Raw genomic sequence first — 23,639 nt, 5'->3', positions numbered from 1 at the left:
CCGAAACGGCGTCTCCGGCGTTTTCCACTGCTCAAGAATAATATCCCGAATATCCTGATGCATAGGAAAAGAGCGGGAAACGGAACGGATCCCTCGTAACAGAGGGTCCCCCACACGCGGAGTCTCCGGCGGCGCGTCCTCAAAACGCAAAGCCGAAGAAACCTGTTGAATAAGGTCAGGCAGCTCATCTCTCTGAAAAAGGCGCACCACGGACGCCTCGTCACTGGAGAACGGGAAACCCGACAACCCGCCGCCAGCTTCCGTCCCCTCCAGAGGGTCCTGGAATTCCTCAGAAGGGTCCAGGTCCTCCTCCAGACCGACACGTTCCTCCGACCACAAATCCTCGTCCCACGACACCCGCGGACGCTTGGACAAGAGAGGCGGCGGAGGGGACGTCACGTCAGACGAGAGAGGCAAAGCTGCAGGGAGCGCGGAGGAAACCCCACCCCCCGAGACCCCCTGGGCGCAACCGGGACCCCCAGCCGCCTGAAAATAGGCTTTGCATAATGAAAAGAAAAAATCAGGGGAAAAACCCCCCGAGGGTCCCAAGGGACTCCCTGCCACAGCAGGGGACCCAGCAGAAACCTGCCCCTGCTTAGCCAAAACAGGGGGAAGGTCACCTGAGGTGGAAGACAAAATGGAGGGGCCAGACAGAGAAGATGGCGTCTTTCCCGCCAAAACAGCTCCCTCCATAGCCTGCAGCGGCTGAGAGACCTGAATAGTCTCAGCCGCTAAAACAGGCAAGCCGGCATCAGCTGTCAAAATATCAGCTGAGAGGGAATCCTCTAAAACCCGACCGTCGGCGGCTCGGGGAATCCCTCCGTGGGCGGACGGAGAAGACCGGGCTTCTCCACCGTTCCCTGCCGACTCGCGAGGCACCATCGGCGGGGAGCTCTGGGCGCCTGCAGCCGCTGCCGACGGAGCTCCTCCACCGCACCGGCCTGAACACCGCTTGCACAGGCCGGCCGCGAGTGCCTCGCGTCTGGAGCACAATGAGCACTTTTTCCCTTTAGAAGTGCTCATTGCTCCATACGCGACCTAGCTGTAAAAAAGTGCCGGTTAGTTGAAAAAATACAGTAAAATACAGTTTTCTTAAAGGGATACAACCCTCCAGACCAGCACTACCTCAGGATTTTTTTTTTTTTTTTTTTTACAGAACAGACTCCACAGGCTCTCGAAGCAATATGCCTTGCTTGATTTAGGGGGCAAGGCTTACTGCTGAGGCTCCTCTAAAAAAATATGGAGAGGTGGAGGAAGTGGGGGGAGGGACCCCGCTCGTGACCCGCCGGGTTTGACACCCCCGAGGTCGGACGAACCCCCAAACAGAGTCCGTCCAAGCTCCGTCCGGCTAAAAACAGGGACAATAAACCTCTAAACAAATTCCAACAGCCCTACCAAGGGAGATGGGTACAGATCACTCAACACCTGCTGGAGACTGAAAGAAGACTGAGGGAAATAGAGAGGAGGGGCTAGGATATACTGTCCCAAAGTTTTGTTTTCAGTCTCCACCTGCTGGTCATGATTAGATATATACCCAATCGTAAAGTTAACCTCTACTGGTCTGGAGAGTGCTAAAGAATGAGCGATTTTCATGTAATCCCCTGAGGAAGCCGACAGGTGAAATGGTTGGGGCCACCGTTGGGATTGAGATAAGTGCCTTCATGTTATTTTTTGCTGGTTAGCTTTCCAAGTCTCGCATACTGGGCATTTGCTGGTTTGATTGTTACAGCTTTAGACTTGAAAAACCATTTATTGTTCTTGTATGATTTCTCGTTGCTTCGTGGACAATTTCATAATGCAGTCCTTTATGTGACTGTTTGATATAAATTTTAGTGCACTAGTCAAACATAATAAAATATAAAAAAATTTCATTTTTGCACCAATTTCACATGTCATTTGCAACACAGCCATGCCCTACCCATGCAGTGCCCTCATGTATTTAAAAAAAAAACAGAAAAAGAGTGGGGAAGGGACACAGTCATCCAACTTAAAGGACAATCAATTTGTTGAAAACATATAAATAGCTAAATCATATACAAGAAATGATGCAAGCCTAACAGCGTCTTTCAATCTATGTTTCAGCTTAGAAAGCTTTCCTCAGGGGTGTATAAATGAAGCCTATAAAACAACAGCAAAAATTTGTCTACACATAAGTATAAATAAAAAAACATACATAAAAATAAATTTAAATTAAGATAATAAAGGATAATCATGAAAGGACTAAATAGAATAATATATAAAAAAACAAATGAGCATACACAATAAAATGAATGAATGCACAATATCGTTTTTATATTTGTAAATCGTTTTGAAACACGATATTGCAATTAAATCAAATTTTAAATAAACTTGAAACTTGCCTAGTGACTTAACTATGTAATTTGTCACTGGTTGCTATGTATACTGCCAACTAGTGGTAAAATATAAGGTACTAACTGCTGCCATATTATGTTGGAACCCTATGTCTAAACTGTAAAATCTATCCTTTGAGCTCTATTGACTGTGACATCTAATGATATGATAAAATAAAACTTGGGTCCTGTTTTACAAAGCCGCGCTAACGGCTGCTGCGCGGTAACAGCTCCAAAGCCCATAGAGATTTAAAGGGCTTTGAGGCTGTTGCCGCATGGCAGCCGCTAGCACGGCTTGGTAAAACAGGCTGTAAGTGTTATGATATATCATTCTTTCAGATCAGAATGTTTGGGTACTGTTTTATTCAAACCATTTCTTCCCTCTGCTCTCCATAGAAGTAGATCACAAGGATGAATAGGTGAAAGGTTTCTTAAAATGTCTCACATGGTCATGTTTTGCCCACTACTAGATTGCATCAAGGGATAAAAATAGGGACAAACACACACACTTGTCCCTTCTTTAAAGTGATCAGTTACAACTTACTTGGGAGCCTTTTTGGGCCTCTTTGACCAGGTATGCTTGTAGTCATGTACTGAATATTTGACTGTGCAGTTGTTATTTTCTTGTACTGTCTGTGACATTTGCTCTCCTGCTGCTCCATGCCTTTTTTTGGGTGGGGGGAGGAGGTGGTTTTATGGTTTTTGAAAATTTGGTCTATGCTGTATTATTGTTATTGTGGTTTTCGATTGTGCTTTTGACCAATAAACAGTTTGCACATAAAATGATCAGGCACTAATGATCAGTCTTGCATTTTAGTGCTGTCCAATTCAGAAAAAAAATTTTCAATGTGATTTTGCCAATTGAATCAATTTTTTAATTCTATTCTATTCAATTCGATTCACTTTCTCCGACATATCTTTTTTTAAGTTTAACCATTTTATTGAACCAAGGCAAGACAAGAAAACAATGACATAGCTATATGAATAACAGCGGTTCAAAATTTTCAATTTCTACCCCCCCCCCCCCACACACACACACTACTCCCCTCTTGAGATCTCTAGTCCCTACCTCACCCGCATAACATGATACAAGTATCATGCCGAAGATAGGAACACCCAGACTATGACATAGCTCACCAGGATCTCCAGCCCAGTTGACAATTTCTTCTTTCTCCATATTCACTATCCATCTTCCATCTCTATACCTTCTCTTCCTTTCTCCTCTTCCCTTCCCTCTAGCCACCACTACCACCCCCATCCCATGTGGCCAGCACCCTCTCTCTCTTCCCTTCCCACCAGCTCCAGCCTCAGCCAGTCAACCTCCCCCCACCCCATGGGTCCAACATGCTCTCTCCCAGACCTTCCCTCCAGCTTTCAGCTCCCCCCTGGATCAATGACAGCAGCAAACCCTCCCCCCCCTTCGCACAAGGATCTGAATCTGACAGCAGCGGCAGCAGTGCCTCCCCACAAGAAGTGGTGGCAACAATTTCCTCTTGGGTCCAATAGCGGAAGCAGCATACACCTTCAAGTTTACTTCTCACAGAAGATCTCAGTCCTCACCACCACTCTGCACAGGCCTGCTCTTGGGCTTTCCCTCTGCTGAAGTCCTTCCTTCTGTAACTTCCTGTTTTGCGAAACAGAAAGTTACATTAGAAGGAATGACTCCGGCAGAGAGAACGCCAAAGAGCAGGCCTGAATTGGAGAGTCTGGGTTTTTAAAACAAATTGATTTAAATTGATTCAGCTGAACTGAATCGGTTAATCAATTTTAATCGGGCAGCTCTACTCAGCACTCATTTACTGCTGATATTGACTGCCCCTGCTGGTCAACTCACCCGGGAATGTCCTCTGTAATCTTCAGGGATTTCCTGCAGCTTCTTGCCTGTCTCTGAGTCCCAAATCTAAAAACAAAACAGCAGCTGCTTAGAGTTAAACTTTAAATTCCATTCCCTCTTTATACTATGTTCCTTTAAACCTTCTTTATACTAAGCTCCTATAACCCTTACTATTGAGTTCCTTCTTCTTACTAAGCTCCTGTAAACCGTGCCAAGCTCTACAATTGTGGAGATGATGCGGTATATAAACTTAAGGTTTAGTTGAGTTTAGTTTAGGAAGTGACATCATGACCTGGTATGGAAGCATAATTTGTGGAGGCTGCCGAGTTTTCTTTAGAAAATCATTTTCTAATTAAGCAAGTCTCAAAGTTAATTGAGAGGACGTCTAGAAGTGGGCTGTCTATGCAGAAAAAACTATGCAGCAGAATCAGGACAGAACAAAGCACAGGGCCCTGCCGGCAGAGCAAAAAAGATGGCGCCGCTGTCCTCCAAGGAGGACACTGAGGAGGAAGAACAGCTGAATTGGGCTTCTGATGCAGCAGAAATAAATAAGCAGCACAGTCCTGGTTGCAAAATGTAAAAAAAAGAGATGGTGTTTGTCAGGATATACAGGTAGCTCTAGCAGAAATTAAATTCGAGGTGAGAAAATTGGGAGTGCAAGTGGCAGTATCGAAGGATCACGTAGCCAAATTGGCTGCAGAGAAACAAGCCACAAGGAGCTCAGAACAGTCATGATATTCTAATTAAAAAGCTGCAAAATCAGGTAGAAAACCTTGAGAATCGCTCAAGGTGATGTTACCTTAGATTTAAAGGTATAGTAATCCAGAAACTGACTCATTCTGTGTCAGTGTGTTGGTAGTAAGAGACATCTGCAGTCAACTGCTGGGAACCAAGGAAGAAGCATATCAGAGAAACTTGTACATTCAAAAAGCCTATTGCAGTCTTGGCACACCCAAGGGGCCCAATGTGAGAGACACTGTCGCTTGCTTTAGAGATTTTGGCACTAAAGAGCGCTTTCTGTCTAAGGTGCATAGAATACCAGAGTTTTGCTGGAAAGATATTAAAGCTGGCATATTTCAGGACTTTGTCTGGGTAACCTTTCAGAAAAGATGTACTTTTAAGGATGTCGCACAGTTGTTTCAGTCTGAAGGACATATAATTGGCTATTTCCTTTCGGAATGTGGATCACTGTAAATGGGAAATCCAAGAAAATTCAAGATGCTGAGGAAGCCTGGGTGGCCTTACGAGAATGAGATGCCACAATGTACCAGTAGTGAGTCAATCATCTGCAGCCTCAGTGGAACCCCGACCAGATGGAGCTTGGCAAACAATGGTGTGTCAAGGAAAAAGGAGCTCCAAGACAGGAACTTAACTAACTATGAACATTTAAACTGTGATTCTACAAAGACTAGGGAAGTGTGGATAGAGAATAGATGATGAGAAGACTGCAATGTGGTAAAGAAGATGTGAATGGAGAATGAATGAGCGTAGAGACATAAAGCCAACTGGGAGGGATTTCATTTACTTACAGAATGACTGGTCAAGAGATAGAACGACCAGCACAGGCTAAAGGGATGAGAAGTGTGGGGGGGGAGGGGGAGTAACTACTACAATTTGGGAATAGGGGAGGGGAGCAAGGAGGCTTAGGGAGTCAGAAAACCACTAAGGGCCAGATTCTCTAATATCACCGGTAAAATCTGTCGGGTCGCTGTAGTGCCGGCAAATTGTCCGATTTCAAACCAGCTATCAATGTTGAAACAACTTCACATGCAAATGAGTTTCATGGAGATCCACCATAATCCCCTCCGATCAGTCACTGGGAAGCCCTGAAATAGCCTCTTGCCACTCAACTGTTCAGGGCAGGAAGCCTTTCATTTTTCTTTTTTTAATAGGCACATATGTTATGTGTGTGTTATACATGCACAATATATGATCCCATTTAAAAAAAAAAGTAATGACAGCTCCCTTCCCCCCCCCCCCAACAAACAAAAAAAATTGGCAGGTCACCCAGACGCCCCCACCCCACCCCTGGAACCCCTTCCCCCCATGAAGATCAGCAGGAGGGGTGCCCACTTCCTCCTACCTCGGCCACCCGGACCGGACCCACCCCCATACCCCCTTTTAACTTATTCAGAAGATCAACAGGAGGGATGCCCACTCTCTCCTGCCAGCAAGCATGCCACTTTGAAATGGCGGGCCTTCCCTTTCCCAGTGCATCCTGGGATGCACTGAGAAGGGCCTAAGACTCTGATTGGCTAAGGCACCTAAGGCCACTCCCATACATTTCTCTCAGTACAGCCTGTAGCCAGATTTTTCACAAAAATCTGCACTCTTAATTTTCAAACCTTACTGCTTCAACGGGAGCATTTAATAGTTTCTATCTCCCATTCACTGTTTATTCAGTCCCTTCTCAACTGGTTCCCCTTTATTTTATTCTCAGCATATATTGTGAGAAGAACTGCTTCTCCTCTGTTTTCTTCCATTGGCTCTGTTCTCCTTACAAGACATTCCAGAATTCTCACACAGCCGCCTGGCAGAAACTGTTCATATATAACTTAATCCTCAGTCAGATAGTCTTTCTTTTCAGTTCTCTGCTAGCGTCCATAGTACGGAATTTCTCTCTTTTCTCGCTTTTGTTCCCAGTTTCATCTTACAACATTAATCTATTCAACGGGAACCATCCTTTTTTTTTTTTTTTTACAATTTTTTTTTTTTTCCCTTTCATTTCCTGTCTTCTCAAGAGGAAATGGATGGCTTTCTGGGATTTTTTCTTCTGGCACTCCTATATGTGCCATTTTTTCTGTTTCCCTATCTACTTTTCTCCTTCAGTTCTTCTGATGTCTTCCTCATCTATACTCAGACTTGCCTGCCGTTCTGAGGTCATCTCCTTTGTTTTTAGAGCCTCCCTACATGTTGCTGTTCTTACCTTCTTACCCTTTCCTCTTTCGGAGGATGGCTTGTATGCCTCGCAGTGGCATACCTAGGGGGGGGCGGGCCGCCCCGGGTACCAGCCCTAAGGGGGTGTTCCCGGCCTTGCCGTTCAGTCCCCCGCCACCCCCGAAGGACCGCTCGCCCCACTGACCTTCCTGCACCACCTGTGAAGCAGCCCGCAGCAGGATCGCGAAGTCAGCGTCAGCATCCCTGCGCTGCTTCCTGCGCCGCGATCCCGCCCCTCCTCTGACGTCAGAGGAGGGGCGGGACCGTGGCGCAGGAAGCAGCGCAGGGATCGCTGACGCTGACTTCGCGATCCTGCTGCGGCTGCTTCATAGGTGGTGCGGGGAGGCCAAGGGGGCGAGCGGTCCTTCGGGGTGGGTCGGGGCATCAGGCCTTCAGGGTGGGGCGGGCGGGCAGGCAAGCAGGCTTTCAAGGGGGAGGGGGGTGACAGGCAGGCAGGCAGGCCTTCAAGGGGGGACAGGCCTTCGGGGGGGGGTGCAGACCTTCAAGGGGTGCAGGCCTTCAAGGGGGGCAGGCAGGCCTTCAGGGGGGTGCAGGCCTTCGGGGGGGGTGTAGGCCTTTGGGGGGGTGCAGACTTTCAAGGGGGTGCAGGCCTTCAAGGGGGGGAACAGGCCTTCAAGGGGGGAAAGGCAGGCAGGCCTTCAAGGGGGGGACAGGCTTACAAGGGGGGGGGGACAGGCCTACAAGGGGGGGGACAGGCCTACAAGGGGGGGGGGACAGGCCTTCAAGGGGGGGGTGCAGGCCTTCAAGGGGGAGACAGGCCTTCAAGGGGGGAAAGGCAGGCAGGCAGGCCTTAAAGGGGGGACAGGCCTACAAGGGGGGGACAGGCCTACAAGGGGGTGGGGACAGGCCTTCAAGGGGGGGACAGGCCTTCGTGGGGGTGCAGACCTTCAAGGGAGTGCAGGCCTTCGGGGGGGGGGGTGCAGTCCTTCAAGGGGGTGCAGGCCTTCAAGGGGGGGACAGGCCTACAAGGGGGGGAGAAGCTACAAGGGGGTGGTACAAGCCTTCAAGTGGGGGACAGGCCTTCGGGGGGGGGTGCAGACCTTCAAGGGAGTGCAGGCCTTCGAGGGGGGTGGTGCAGGCCTTCAAGGGGGTGCAGGCCTTCAAGGGGGGACAGGCCTACAAGGGGGGGGGGAGAAGCTACAAGGGGGTGGGACAGGCCTTCAAGTGGGGGACAGGCCTTCGGGGGGGTGCAGGCCTTCGGGGGGGGCAGACCTTCAAGGGGGGGACAGGCAGGCAGGCCTTCAAGGGGGGGACAGGCCTACAAGGGGAAGGGACAGGCCTTCAAGGGGGGTGCAGGCCTTCAAGGTGGGACAGGCAGACCTTTAAGGGGGGACAGGCCTTTGGGGGGGGACCATGATTTAGAAGTACACGGAGGGAAGGGGGTGTTCAAAGAGACATGCATATGCCAAACTTTGGGGGGGGGGAAGAAATAATGGGTCTGAAAATAGAGGAGAGGGAGAGAGATGATGGACCATGGGATTTAGGGAGGGAAGGAACAGAAAAGGAGAGAAATTGGACACAAGGGATGGTGTGGAGGAGGGATAGAGATACTGGATAGGAGGGTAATTAGGAAAAGAAACGGAGAGATGGTGGACTCTGGGATGGTGGGGAAGGAGGGAGAGATGCCGGATGAAAGGGTATTTAAGAAAAGGTGGATCTGTGGAGGGAGATGAAAAAAAGGAAAGATACCAGACTTCCTGGGAAGGGAAGGGAAATGGAAAGGGAGGACAGAGTTGGCAGATGGATGGTTAGCATGCAGAAAGAAGGAGACCCTGGCAAGCAAGTTATCAGAAGAAAACCAGAGCCTTGGACCAACAAGATTTGAAATATAACCAGACAACAAAAGGTAGAAAAATTAATTTTATTTTCTGTTTTGTGATTATAACATGTCAGATTTGAAATGTGTATCCTGCCAGAGCTGGTGTTGGACTGCAAACGTGAGCTAGGATTTAACAGAAAGAGGAAAAGTCCTTTTTGTTTCTTTATTTTATTTACACCACAGCGCCAGTGTGGTTAGGAGAAGCCAAAGGGGGTGAAAAAGCTATAAAACCCACCAGGAGTTTTGAAAAAAATCACCCAACTGGGCAGGAAAATCGAATTGAAAAACCAATTCAATAGGGCTGAATCGAATCAAAATTTTTTTTTCCTTTATCTGGCAGCATTAGTTTGCGCTACTGTCTTAGACTTTAGGACCTGGGATTGGGGAGAGATGGCATCCTCAGTACTTTATAATGCAAGTGAAACGAGGATTTGGTCAGACTTTTGAAGGGTCTGCAGAAAAAAAATATTGTATAGGCCGGGGACATGAGACAGCAGGATATGGGAACTTTTCTTCCTTCTATTTTTGTGAATGGAAAGGCTGAGGATGTCAGAGAGGTCAGTTAAAATATGTGCTTTATAAGAAAATATAATAATGTGTTTTATAAAGTTTATAGCATAGCTGGCCTACCCAGTGAGGTGTTCCTAGTGGTGATGGTGGCAGCGTGTCAATGTGTTGAGAGGAAGAGGTGGTCTGGGAAATTCTGCTGAGCAAACTCCGGGCCCATTTCCACCCCCCAGTTAGTCCACTCCACTCAACTGATTCACACACTGAGTGGGTCTTTGGGTGTTGTTTTGGGATCTCTACCAGTGGTTTATCTCCTTCTGGTCCAAGGAAGGAAACTTTGTTATCCTTAGCATTGACCTACAGAATATGTTTGTAACAGCGCTGCTTGTGTGGCATTAGGCTATGTAGTGATCGAAAGAAAAAAACAGACCTTTGCACATTTTTGCACTATATGGTGGGTGTATGAGGAGATTCACATTTCCTGCACAGCTAAGTCCATGTGAAGATACCTTGTGCTGTATTTGACATCTAGCAAGGTCTCTGTTTGAAAGGAAAGATCTAAACTTAAAAATGAAGTGGCCAGAAGTTATGGTAAAAGCAGATAGTGTAGCTGGTTTTAAGAAAGATTTGGACAAATTCCTGGAGGAAAAGTCCATAATCTGTTATTAAGACATGGGGGAAGTGTCTGCTTGCCCTGGATCGGTAGCATGGAATGTTGCTACTCTTTGGGTTTTGACCAGGTATTAGTGTCCTGGATTGGCTACCATGAGAATGGGCTACTGGGCATGATGGACCATTGGTCTGACCCAGTTAGGCTATTCTTATGTTATGTTCTCATCTGTAGGGGCCTTTGTTTTCACTTCTTATTTTAATGTATTTTTTTTCTGGGAACTTATCAGTGTTTTTTATAATGGGAACAAAAATGGAAGAGAATTAATGTGTGTGGAATGGGGGGTAACTAATTTCTTCAGCTAAATAATTCAATCCACTTCAAACAGACATAGGAGAACTTGTGCACCATTCACACACCCTCCAACCAAAAACGTCAAAAGAAAAAAACAGTTCGACAACCTCCTAGCCATTCGAGCTGCAACACTCGACCCCCAACTCTACAACCAATTGATATCAACCACAGACTGCAAAACCTTCAAAAAGAAATAAAAACCCTTCTATTCAAAAAACACATAAAACCGAACTAACACAATCAGAACTGTCCCAAGCATCACCTGCAACTACTCCATATGTACTTCTAATGTCATGACAATTTAGACATAATTTATGTTATGTTATGTTTGGAATAATGGTTACATATATGAGGTTCAATAAAAGAAAATTTTCACTGCCTGTTTCTATTCTGACCATTTATTCCATTTCATGGTTATTGCAAAAAAAAAAAAAAAAAAAATTTTTTTACATGGGGGGGGGGGGGGGGGGTGTCAAAAAATGATGGGCCCCGGGTGCCACATACCCTAGGTACGCCACTGATGCCTCGTATTATTTTTCTTTTTCTTCCCTTGCACTGCCTGCTCAAATAGGACAATATATATGCCTTTTGAGCAGAGAACTTCCTATTGGTGTTTTATTTAGAGGCCAGCTCTCCCTCCATCCCATTTTGTAAGCTTGGGAGTCCCACATGTAAGAATATGCTGCCTGCTTGTCCTGGGATAATGCACAGTTACTTACTGTAACAGATGTTATCCAGGGACAGCAGACAGATATTCTCCCATCCCATCCACCTCTCCTGGTTGGTTTCTTCACTTGGGCACAGAACTGACAATCTTGCGAGCTGGCATTAGGTGGGAAGGCACTCACGCATGCGCGGTGTGGGCAGTATTAAAACTTCTAAAGCTGAAAGTGACAGTACACTTTTATACCGTCTTTACCCTCCAAGGATAACGTCACCCACATGTGAGAATATCTGCCTGCTGTCCCCGGATAACACCGGTATGGAGAAATTAGGTTCTTACCTTCTAATTTTCTTTCTTATAATCCCTCCAGACTGGCACAGAAATTGGTAGGTTATAGCTCACCTCAGAGAAAGAGAGTCTAAATATACAGCAGAAATCAACAACACCCAACAAGAGTGAAACTGCCTTAGAACTGGGACAAAAATACTTTATTTCAAAATGTAAGACCTGACATGGCCAGTGTTTCAGCTCTTGTCTGCCTCAGGGGTCTTTTCTCTTTTCAGAGTGATTTATCCCAAATGCAATGAAATTTTCTGGAACTAGTAGTAATGTGTACTCTTCGGTAAAAAAAATTGCACCCAGGTTGGGCATCTCTGCAAGTCCAGCAGCCCTCCCCATGTAAGTCAGCACACCTAAACATTCCTCCTCAACTCTCCTCTTAGCCCACACCTATTTTACCTTTAGCCTCAGTCGCCAGGGTGATAAACAGAGGGAGAGGGTTAAGTGTTGAAGTCAGCCTCAAAATAAAGTGGGCTTTCAGTCTATTTTTGAACAAGGGAAGGGGCATGACGCACGGCCTAAGGTGTCCCACGCCAGGCATACGGGACAGTGAAAAATGAGGTAAAAGGAACAAAGTCTGGAACTGGCAGTGGAGGAGAAGGGGTTCAGATAAAAGTAACTTATCTGAGGAACAGAGTTCTCCAGGTGGTATATAAGGAGAAACAAGAGAGGAGAGATACTGAGTAGAACATGACACAGGGAAAAATCTGTCCCCGTCACTGCCCCGTCCCCAGCCCACCGTCCCCTTTACTGCCCCATCACCGCCATTCCCTTCACCGCCCCGTCACCTTCACCGCCATCCCTTTCACCGCCCCGTCACCGTCACTGCCATCCCATTCACCGCCCTGTCACCATCCCCGCAGCATCAATATAAGCCTCAGTATTACAATATTTAGCTTATTCCTTCCTTATTCTTATGTAATACTTTCCTTTAACTGCATCGTGTTAAAACAAGGGCAGTACATTTCCATCTTCCTATATATTGGTGCGAGTAGGAAAAATTTAATTGCTTTTAAGCTAAGCTCACCAAATCTTAGTTTTAACTTTTGTGTTTCACAAACGTTTATAGAACTATTCTTTTTACAGAAAAAAATGCATGGGCTTTTTATAATGTACTGTTCTAACTGGAAAAAAAAAGCTAAAAATGATCAAATGTGAGGAAGGCGATACTGGCGTTCTGTATTCTTGATAAACAGGACACGGGTTTGTCTTGCTCCCTGTTCAAAACAGCACTTTCATAGGTGCCCTAAGCTTTTCTTCCAGTGTAATTGAAATGTATACGCTAGATTTGTATGGAATGTGCATAGAAAGTTCTTCTCACCCAGAAGTTTCCTTTTAATTCATTGTTAAAATAATGTAATTAAACTAATGGCGTAAGTTCAGCATTACTTGGCCGCCATAAGTGCAACTAAACTTGATCGCGTCCCTCAATGTCTTCAGATTCTTGAAACAAAACTCCCTTCCCAAAACTGGTTTGATTCTTTATTTCTTCTTTTTTAAAAACTCTAAACGTCAGTGGGTCATGAAAATGTACCTTGTTCACTCCTCTTAAAACGTGCTCATTTTTTTTGCCAAATTCCTCAAAAAATATATTTAGTTGTAGATACCGTATAAAAGTTAGAGATTCCAGCTTGGTTGCCCAGTTACTGAGACAATTTTGCGTGTTCTTTGCAGACGGATGTATCCTTTCCTTAGTTTCAATATCACGGGCTTGAATCCCACGGGACACTACAACGTGTTCGTTGAAGTTGTGTTAGCTGATCCAAACCACTGGCGCTTCCAGGGAGGCAAATGGGTGACTTGTGGCAAAGCGGGTGGGGGCTGCTGGACCGCGCGATCCTTCATTGCCTCACTGCGGAGACAAGTCCATTCACCGCTCCATGGGGCGGTGAATGGCCTTGTCCCCGCTACGACCACTATTTTTTCTTTCCCCGTTTCGTTCGCGGCTAGCCGCGGTTAAAATCACCGTGTCATTCTCTAATACTGAGGGGCTGCAGAATAAATACATTTGTATGTTAGTAATAGGAGTTTGAACTGTAAGTGAAAGCTGATAAGGATTTGAGGAGAGGGGTAATGTGAGTGTAGTGAGGTCGGCAGAAGATGGGTCATGCAGCAGAGTTTTGCACAGATTGCAGTGGGAAGAGGTAACTCAGCGGGAAACCTGTTAGAAGTACATTGCAGTAGTCTAAATGTGAGGTTACGAGGGTGTGGACAAGGGCCTAGGTCTGCTCAGAGAGGAAGGGACAAATTTTGGTGATGTTTTAGAGATAAAAGTGACAGGCTTTAGCAGTATGTTGGAGGTTGGAATCTAAAATGATGCCAAGGTTTCGAGCCGAGGAGACAGGAACAATATCAGTATTATTTACAGAGGCAGAAAATAGAAGGAGAGGAGAGTTTAGAAGAGGAGAAGCTCAATTCTTGGACATGTTTAGTTTCAGGTGGTGGCTGGACATCCAGGCAGCCATGTCAAACAAACAGGCAGAGACTTTTTCTTGGATTTTTGGTGAAATCTCGGGTGTGGAGAGGTAGATCTGGAAATTTTCAGCATATGATACTAGAAGCCATAGGAGGAAACCAGGGCACCAAGAGAAGAGGTGTAGAGGGAAAAGAGAAGAGGACCTAAGACAGAACCCTGGGGTACACGAACTGCTAGCAGTATAGCAGCTGAGGAGGATCCACCAGCACTAAAGGTGTGATGGGAGAGGTAGGAGGCAAACCAGGAAAAGACAGATTTGTGGAATCCAAGCAAAGACAGTGTATCAAGGAGTAGGCAGTGATTAACAGTGTCAAAAGCAGCAGACAGATCAAGAAGGATAATAATTATAATAACTTTATTTTTGTATACCGCAATACCACAAACAGTTCAGAGCGGTTTACAATGTAAGAGAGACTGTACATACACAGCGAAGATACAATGCAAGGGAATGTAATATGCATTTGAGCGCAGTTTACAATGCAGGGGATTGTACATATTCAGCATGGGTGTTTATATAGCGAAGAACAATGCAGATTTACAATGCAAGAGCCTGTACATTTACAGCGGAGATATTTATTCAGTGAAAATACAGTGCGAGCGACTTAAGAACAAGATATGATGCAAGAGACTGTATAATGCGGTTGAAGTGGATTACTATGCAAGGAGAGGTCGTAGAGTTTGGTTATTTGGAGGGGAGGGGTTCGAGAAATTTATCAAAGAGGTAAGATTTGAAAGATTTCCTGAAGGAAGAGTACGATGGGGCAGATGAGATGAGGGTGGTCAGGCAATCTGTCCATCTGCCAGCTTGGAATGAGAGAGTTCTATTAAGGAATCTTTTGTAGGTGCATCCCTTTGGGGATGGGTAAGTAAACAGATAGGCATTGCGCGTTCAATTGGTGCCTGGGAACGCAAAGTGGTGATACAGATATATCGGGGATGAGCCAGATAAGGTTTTGAAGCAGAGGCAGGCGAATTTGAAGATGACTCTCGCTTCTATTGGCAACCAGTGAAGTTTTCTGTAGTAAGGGCTGATATGGTCTGACTTTTTAAGGCCATAGATTAGTCGGATGGTGGTGTTTTGAATGAGTCTCAGACGTTTGATGGTTTTCTTGTAGGAGCCCAAATATATGATATTACAGTAATCCAGGGTGCTTAGGATTAGGGATTGGACCAGCAGTCTGAAGGAGGGGAAGTCAAAGTAATGTTTGATGGTAAGGAGTTTCCAGAGGGTGTAAAAGCATTTTTTGACCTGTGCATTGGTGTGGTCTTCGAAGGTCAGGCAGCGGTCCAGGATGACTCCAAGGATTTTGATGGTGGGATTGATAGGGTAAATTAGACCGTTGAGTTGTAGGGTGGTGGTTGTTAATTTATGGTTGGGACTAGCAAGGAAGAGTTTAGTCTTTTCTGGATTTAGTTTTAATTTGAACCGGGTGGTCCAATGTTCGACCATGGTGAGTACTGAAGAGATGTGCTGTTCTGTTTCTTGTGACAATGAGGAGATGGGGATGACAATTGTAATGTCATCTGCATAAATGTAGGATTTCAGCTTTCGGGCAGATAACATGTGTCCCAGTGAAGCCATGTAGATATTGAATAGGGAAGGTGACAGGGGGGAGCATTGTGGAACTCCACAGGGGTTTGACCAGTTATGGGAGTAGGTTCCCTCATTGTGGACTTGGTAGGTGCGGTTTTTTAGGACGCCTGTGATCCAAGTTAGTACCTGTCCCGAAATGCCTATGGAATCGAGGCAATTAAGCAGAATGTCATGGTCTACCAGGTCAAAGGCACTACTGAGATCAAACTGGAGTAGCAGAGCGCTGTTTCCCTGGGAGAATAGTTGGAGGAGGTAGTCGGTTAGTGACGCTAGGACGATTGAGGATGAGGATTGAGTAAAAGCCCTTGGATCTGGATAGGAGCAGGTCACTGCAGATTTTGGTAAGGGCAGTCTCACTGGACTGTAAGGAGCGAAAGTCTGACTGAGATGAAAGAAAGTCAAGGCAGTGACGGAAGACAGCACGCTCAAGTAGCTTGCTATTGCATATATTGCCTCCCTATTCATCAAGTTTCAAATTTATTTAAGCTTGATATACCGCTTTAATTATCAAAGTGGTGTACATTGTACATAATTTATAATAAAAGAAAAAGAGGGGCGTGGCTTGGACACGCATGAGGAAGGTCGGCTAACAGAAGAGCTCCGTGAAAAAAGTCCTTGAAAGAAAAAAAAAAGTTACTAAAAGTGGAGATTTAAGAATTATTTAATGATAAATAAAGAAAAAAACGCGATGGCTTCAGGAAAACAAAATAAAAATGATTTTGCGGTCTCGGGAAGCAGCAAGAGAGCAAAGCCTGAACAAGAAATAGGATCAAAAACAGGAGATCCAGAAGTAATGAAAGAATTGAAAGAAATCAAAGAAATGCTTTTACTTCTTACTAAAAAAGTTAACAATTTAACTGAAGATGTATCCACGTTAAATAAAAAAATGGATTTAATGGAGTTAAAGTGCAATGACATGGAAGAAAGATTAATAACAGCTGAAAAAGAAATTTCTAACAACATAAATGAAAAAAAGAAAATTGATTTACTTACTAAAGAGTTGGAGGATCAATCGAATCGTGAAAGAAGGAGTAATATTCGTCTGATTGGTCTCCCGGAAGGAGCAGAGAAAGGAAATCCGGTGGCATTTATAGAAAATTTACTACCTAAACTACTTCCTCTAAAAACCAAGTACCCCATAGAGATTGAAAGAGCACATAGAGTGCCTACAAAAAGATCAGGAAGGTATCAAGGACCGAGGCCACTGATCTTTAAACTGTTGCGCCACCAGCAGGTTATAGAAATTTTTCAACTTGCAAAACAAAATAAAGGATTACAATTTCAAGATGCCCGCATTCATTTTGTTCCAGACTTTGCAAAAAGTACGGCGATCAAAAGAAAAAAGCTCCTGGACTTGAGACCACAACTAAGAGAAATGGGAGCAAAGTTTGGTATAGTATACCCGGCTAATATGAAAGTAACTATTGCAGATAAAACTTTAACTTTTGACAATGCAGAAGAGCTACAAAAATTTATACAAAGCCAAGAATTACCAATGTCATCTTAATTTCTCTTTATTATAGTTATATTATTTTAACTGGAAAAACTTTTATTTTATTTTATGATATACACTTATTAAAATAATATTGTTTACCCATAGTAACGATTTAGAATGTTTTTAACCTTATTCAAAATTACACTTCAACGTTCTTTATGCTAATGATATGGCCTGGCTAAGTATTCCATAATGGAATGAAACAGTTAAGGTATCAGCTGAATTCTATTTATCTCAATTATAATTTTTAATATTAGGAAAAACTGTATGCGAATTGATTGTAGGATGGAGCTTCCTTCCTTTAAAATAGCAGTAAGACTATTTGAACTATATGCATGTGACTAATTTAACCCCTCAAGCAAATTGAAAAGATAATCAGTATTTCAACATCTTTACTATTCTTTAATACTACAAATACTACAAATCCCAGACATCAATGCGAAAGAATCTGCGAATAAGAAGACTTCACGAAACCGGAAAGAGGAATTATAAATAGGAGGTGTTATTTCTCGAATGGATATTAAAGAATTACTTCGGTGTATAATAAACTATTAAAATAAAATATGAATGGAACAGAAACAAAGACCAACTTATATCTTAAAATTGAACGACGATGAAAAACAGAAATCACCTGGAATACAACAAAATGAGATAAGAATATTGAACTGGATATAAAAATACAAAGAGGTGGTGAAAGAAGAAGGAATGATTTTCTACGAAGAAGGAAGTACTGAACATTAAATATTAGTAAATAAAGAGCACGATATAAGAATAAAAGAGACTTCTGCGTTTGAAGGGGGGGAGCTCTGGAATATAATTTTTTTTTTTTTGTCGCATACTTAACCTATACCTTTATATCTTTTAATCTTTTCATGTTTTTAAAGATTAATATTATAGAAAACAGTATATGAATGGGTTTGACATAATGAAAGATTATTTCATTTTAATATATACAAGTATAATATGATTATACAATGTGATATTTTTAAATTTATAAAATTAAATATATTTACATAAGACTTAAATTAAGGTCAAAAATAGTAATGGAACATATAATTTGATATACAGGAACCATAGAAGGGAACTTAAAATATAATCTATACTATATGATTTATTAGATTTAGATTAAAATAAGGGTGTATTGAATAATAGGATAATAAATTAATTTAAAGTCTATATTAACATAAAATCTCAACCGGATTTATAGAAATATGAAATGTCAAGGAAGATATTAATTATCTTTAAAACTACTATAATATATATGACTTATTTGTGAATCTTAACAGATTTGGACTTTCAGGGAGTGTTTTTTGATACCGATCTAATATGTGTGTTGCCAAGTGTGCACTGCTATTAATTAGGGGGGAGGGAGGGTGGGATGGGAGGAGAGGGGAAATGGGAATGGGAAATTATATTGTTATAATGTATGGATATCTGATCGTAAAACTTATATTACATTCAAATCAAAATAGTTCTAAAATTTTAAATGGATATTAAAATATATACAATTAATGTCAATGGTTTAAATCATCCTATCAAAAGAAACAAATTATTAGGATTTCTCCATAAGCAAAACGCCGATATATACTTTATACAAGAGACTCATCTCTCAGATAATGAATCTAGGAAGTTAACAGGGGGTTGGATATCAAAATGTTTCTATTCACCTGCTTTAGGAAAAAAGGCTGGGGTAGCGATCCTGATAAATAAGAAATGCACTGCAAACTTTAAATTAATAAATTTTGATCCTTCAGGAAGATGGGTACATATTAAAATGGATTTGGGAAGTACAACCCTTGATTTATTTAATCTTTATGCTCCTAATTCAAATCAAAAGGAGTTTTTCAATCACATTCAACAATTATTATTACCACTGGCTGCTTCTAATTTAGTAGTAGCTGGAGATTTCAATGCTGTAATGGATCCAATTATAGACAAAAAACCAAGTAAAATCATAAAATCTTTAGGACTAGATAATTTAATACAATCTTGTAATTTAATAGATATATGGCGTATCCTTCATTTTAATGATCGGGAATATTATTTTTGTTCTCAAGTCCATAAATCTTTTTCAAGAATTGATTATATATTTGTAAATAATAACATAGCGCAGCATGTATCAAAAGCAGTAATTGATCCCATTATAATTTCAGACCATGCTGGTGTGTGGATTAACCTTCAGAATTACAATAATGATCAATTTAATTCAATATGGAGATTTAATAATGATTTATTAGCAGATTCGAAATTCTTAGAAGATCTTAAAGCAAAAATGCAAGAATTCTTTCAACTTAATACTTCTGATGACATTAATATAGAAATTTTATGAGATGCTTTTAAAGCAACAATGAGAGGAAATATAATTTCATATTCAGCTTTTATTAAAAAACAACTTAAAAAACAATATGAAGATATGGAAAAACAAATAAAAATTTTAGAAAATAAATTAATTACAAAATGGGAAAACAATACATTACAAGAGTTGTTAAAAGTAAAAGTTAAATATAATGAGATTTCTTCTCAAATTGTGAGGAAAGATATTTTCAATAAACAAGTACAATATTATGGCAATTCAAATAAAGCAGGAAAATTATTAGCAAATTTTCTTAAAGCAAAGAAAAGAAAATCTAAGATTATTGCAATTAAAGATATACAAGGTAACACACATACCAACACAAAAGATATTATAACACAATTTCTTGATTTTTACAAGGAATTATACACTTCTAATTCTTATAAAAATAAAGAACAAGACGGATTAACTTTCTTAAATTCTTTTATTGGACCGAATATTCCGGATCATATAAAAGGAAGTTTAGAAGAACCTATATCTTTAAAAGAAATAGAAACAGCATTGAAGTCTCTTAGAGTTGGATCCGCTCCAGGTGGAGATGGTTATACTGTTGAATTTTATAAATCATTCCAAAATATCATATTACCATATCTGTTAAATTTGTTTCAATATCAAATAAAGAATGAAAATATATCTGGTACTATGGCAGAATCGATAATTATAGTCTTACCAAAACCAAACAAAGATCCTACTCTGGTTTCAAATTACAGGCCTATTTAATTATTAAATGTGGATAATAAATTAATGGCTAAAGTATTAGCATTAAGATTGGCAAAAGCTCTTCCTTTCATTATTGATGTACATCAAACAGGATTTATTGCTAAAAGACATTCATCAGACAATACTAGACTTGCATTCCACTCATTAAATTTAGCAAAAAATATAAATGATCCAGCTTTTTTAATTTCTTTAGATGCAGAAAAAGCTTTTGATAGAGTGGAATGGAATTTTATATATCAAGCTTTACATTGGTTTGGTATAGGATCCGGTTTTATTAAAATGATTCAGACATTGTATAGCTCTCCTGGAGCAAGATTATATATTAACAATAATTTATCAACTAGATTCAACTTGCATAGGGGAGTTAGACAAGGATGCCCTTTGTCTCCATTACTTTTTGATGTTGTCCTAGAACCTTTATTAATTGCAATAAACAAAACTAGGGAAATAAAGGGAATCTCATTTACCAGTTTTGAATTTAAATTATCTGCATATGCAGATGATATATTATTATATTTAAGAGAACCGGAAATTACTATTCCATGTATGCTTAATTTAATAGAAAAATACGGTACATTTTCTGGATATAAAATTAATTGGAATAAATCTGAAATCCTCCCAATTAATGTTCATTGTACCAAAGGATTATTTGATCCATAATCATTTATTTGGAAAGAGGATGGAATAAAATACTTAGGAATTATGATCAAAAATACAATTGAAGACACAGTCAAAGAGAATGAAAAACTTTTATTGAAAAAAATAACAGAAATGTGTGAGCAATGGAATCCATTACATCTTTCTTGGTGGGGAAGAATTCAAACAATTAAAATGATGATATTGCCTGTGGTTTGTTACCAAATGAGTATGATTCCAATATTTTTTCAGGGGTCATTTTATAAAAAACTTAACAATATTCTTACAAAATTTGTTTGGTGTGGGAAAAGACCAAGAATCGCTTTAGTATCATTACAAAGACCAATTATGGAAGGGGGGGGTAAATTTTCCAAATTTTTATAGGTATCATCAAGCCTATATTTTAAGACAGGGTATGTATTGGATCCTCCCAGATCTCTTAGAAAATGTACCAGATTGGCTGTATTTAGAATGGCGGCTCCTGTTCCCTTTAAATCCAGAACATTTAATTTCTATATCAATGCCTATAAGATACAAAGAACACAGAATCTTATTAGATACTTGGAAAACATTAAGATACATAAATAATCTGACACCAGAACCAATTGCTAAATCCCTAAATCAATCAATATGGGTAAACTCCAGGATCAGAATTGGCGGATTTAAAATCGTCTGGAAACAATGGATAACTGCAGGAATAAGAACATTAAATGACGTCATATCAGAAGGTTCCTTGCTTAGTTTTTCACAATTGCAAAATAAATTTAGACTAAATAAAACACAATTTTTTAAATGGATGCAATTGAAGCAAGCCATTCAGGTAGGGTTCCCTGAATGGAAAGTTCTCAATACTCAATATAGTTTGCAAGTTTTATGTTTCCAGACGGATTTCTTGGGTCACCAAGCCGCAAAATGGTATAAATTAATAAATGGATTTCTAAATAAAAAAAAGAAAACTGGACTTAGGGATATTTGGAGCATTGAGATTGGACAGACAATTTCTGCATCTCAATGGCCAAAATTCTGGTCCTGGAGATTAAGATTAACAAAGTCAGCATCTATGAGTCAAACATGGTTATTTTTATTACATAGAGTGTTATGGACCCCGACGCGCTTGCAAAAGATAGATAATACTAGATCTAATAGATGTTGGCATTGTAAAATAGAAGTAGGGACATTGGATCATTTAATTTTTTTTTGTCCCTGTATAAAAGCTTTTTGGAATTTAATTTGGCCCCAAATAAATATATTACTAGAAAATCACGTAGGACTCTCATATGATACCATATTATTCGGTACTGCAATGAGAACACAGAGTCCAATATCAGCAAATAATAATAAATTACTTTTAATATTGACAGGAGTTGCCATGCAGCAAATCACACAAAATTGGAAAGATTTTACCAAACTAAATTATACATTCTGGTGGAACTCGGTATGTCACATTTACAAAATGGAGAAAATTTTGGCTTTACAACAAGGAAATATTAAAAATTTTAAGAAAATATGGGATCCATTGACTAATTATTCTAGAGATCAGATATCTTAACACATTGATAATAGTAATATAGGGTTAGGGTGGGAAATATAGATATTAATATGAAAGAAAAATGGAAAAACAATTAATAGGGGAAAGGGATGAATATTTATGATATGAATTTGTACATACATATATATTTTATTATACATTTTATAATATGTGATTCATGTATTGAAAGAATGAAAATTCTATAAATAAAAATTTAAAAAAAAAAAAAAAATTTTAAAATATAAGTAACAGGGAAAAGACAACTTAAAATACAACAAATAACTGGTAATACATGCTACAAAAGAGAAATGAATGGGATATATTTCATAAAAATAAAAGGACGGGATGGGAAAACGAAAGGGAGAGGGGAACTATCTGAAATGTGCCCGTTGTCTGAATCTCATATGCGTTTAGTTCTAGCTATAAATCATGTTAGCCTCAACCAACTCGCATCAATGTAGGTAAAGCTTCTCATCTGTGGCTGGCACATCCACGGCCTCAGCCTACCCAGGCAGAGCCACAGCTGCCTTCCATCCTCTTGCTTTTCTTCTGCTATTCTTAAATAATTTTACTGTTCATCCATAAATTCTACCTCTGGCCTTCTTCTAAGAGTTGGGGAGGACTGAAGATAGTGCAGCCTAAACCCCAATTTAAGCAGATGGGAGCAGCAGAGGGAGCAGTGGGTTTTGCACCCCCAGGCTCTGTGAACTGGCCCTATTGTTTTCTATGGTCAAATAGGAAATCTAATGTTTAAAAAATTATATCTCCCAAGAAGAGACAGCCAGTCTAGCTCCTGAAAAGTTATCTAGGCACAGATCCAGGCTGCACATGCCTACCTCTCCTACCATCTACAGGAGACTGAGAAATATTGACTGTCTGTGGACCATACATGACCTTATATAGGGTGATGTTATCAAACCAATGGTTGCTAGTCTTCAACTACTGGTCTGGAGAGATAAAGAAGCATGAATTTTGCCTTCCCTGAATTTCTGGGTAAGAAAAGCAGAATTCTGATCTCTCTGACTCTCAAAGCAGCACTTGCGCAATTTAGACCTTGATTTCTATAGGCTCACTCCCATAATCTGTTACTCTTACCTGCAGTGCATCATATTTCCTCCATGAACCTGTCAAGATTTGATGGGTCAAGGGGTCAAACTGCAATGCATCTCCACACACATGTGGACCAGATAGCTTCCTAGTCAAAGGTAAGAGAAGAAGGTTCTTATAAAAACTGAAGAGTGCCATGATAAAATAGAATAGAAACAAAAATAAATGAATGAATCAGGGAGTTTAATAGAGTCTGTGTGTGTCATTAGTGCTGGGCACATCAAGTTCATACTTTGAGTTTCAAACCTGTTGCCCCAAATCTCAGCCAATGCTGCCTTGATACACCTAGCAGTT

General features: G+C 41.2%; 1 protein-coding gene across 2 annotated transcripts in view; it reads right to left on the bottom strand.

Annotated features, from left to right (window-relative positions):
- LOC117361302 (COMPASS-like H3K4 histone methylase component WDR5B) overlaps window positions 1–23,639 on the bottom strand; it is a 79,530-nt gene that overhangs the window by 19,829 nt on the left and 36,062 nt on the right. For both annotated transcript variants that reach the window (XM_033946458.1, XM_033946457.1), the window contains exons 8-9: window positions 23,334–23,433; window positions 4,186–4,251 (exon numbers count right to left, since the gene is read on the bottom strand). In XM_033946458.1, the coding sequence (XP_033802349.1) occupies window positions 4,186–4,251; window positions 23,334–23,433 (166 nt within the window). The remainder of the gene's footprint in view (window positions 1–4,185; window positions 4,252–23,333; window positions 23,434–23,639) is intronic.

This window comes from Geotrypetes seraphini, chromosome 5, assembly GCF_902459505.1.
Source record: "Geotrypetes seraphini chromosome 5, aGeoSer1.1, whole genome shotgun sequence".
Taxonomy (NCBI): Eukaryota; Metazoa; Chordata; class Amphibia; order Gymnophiona; family Dermophiidae; genus Geotrypetes; species Geotrypetes seraphini.
This window is presented reverse-complemented; position numbering and strand designations above follow the sequence as displayed.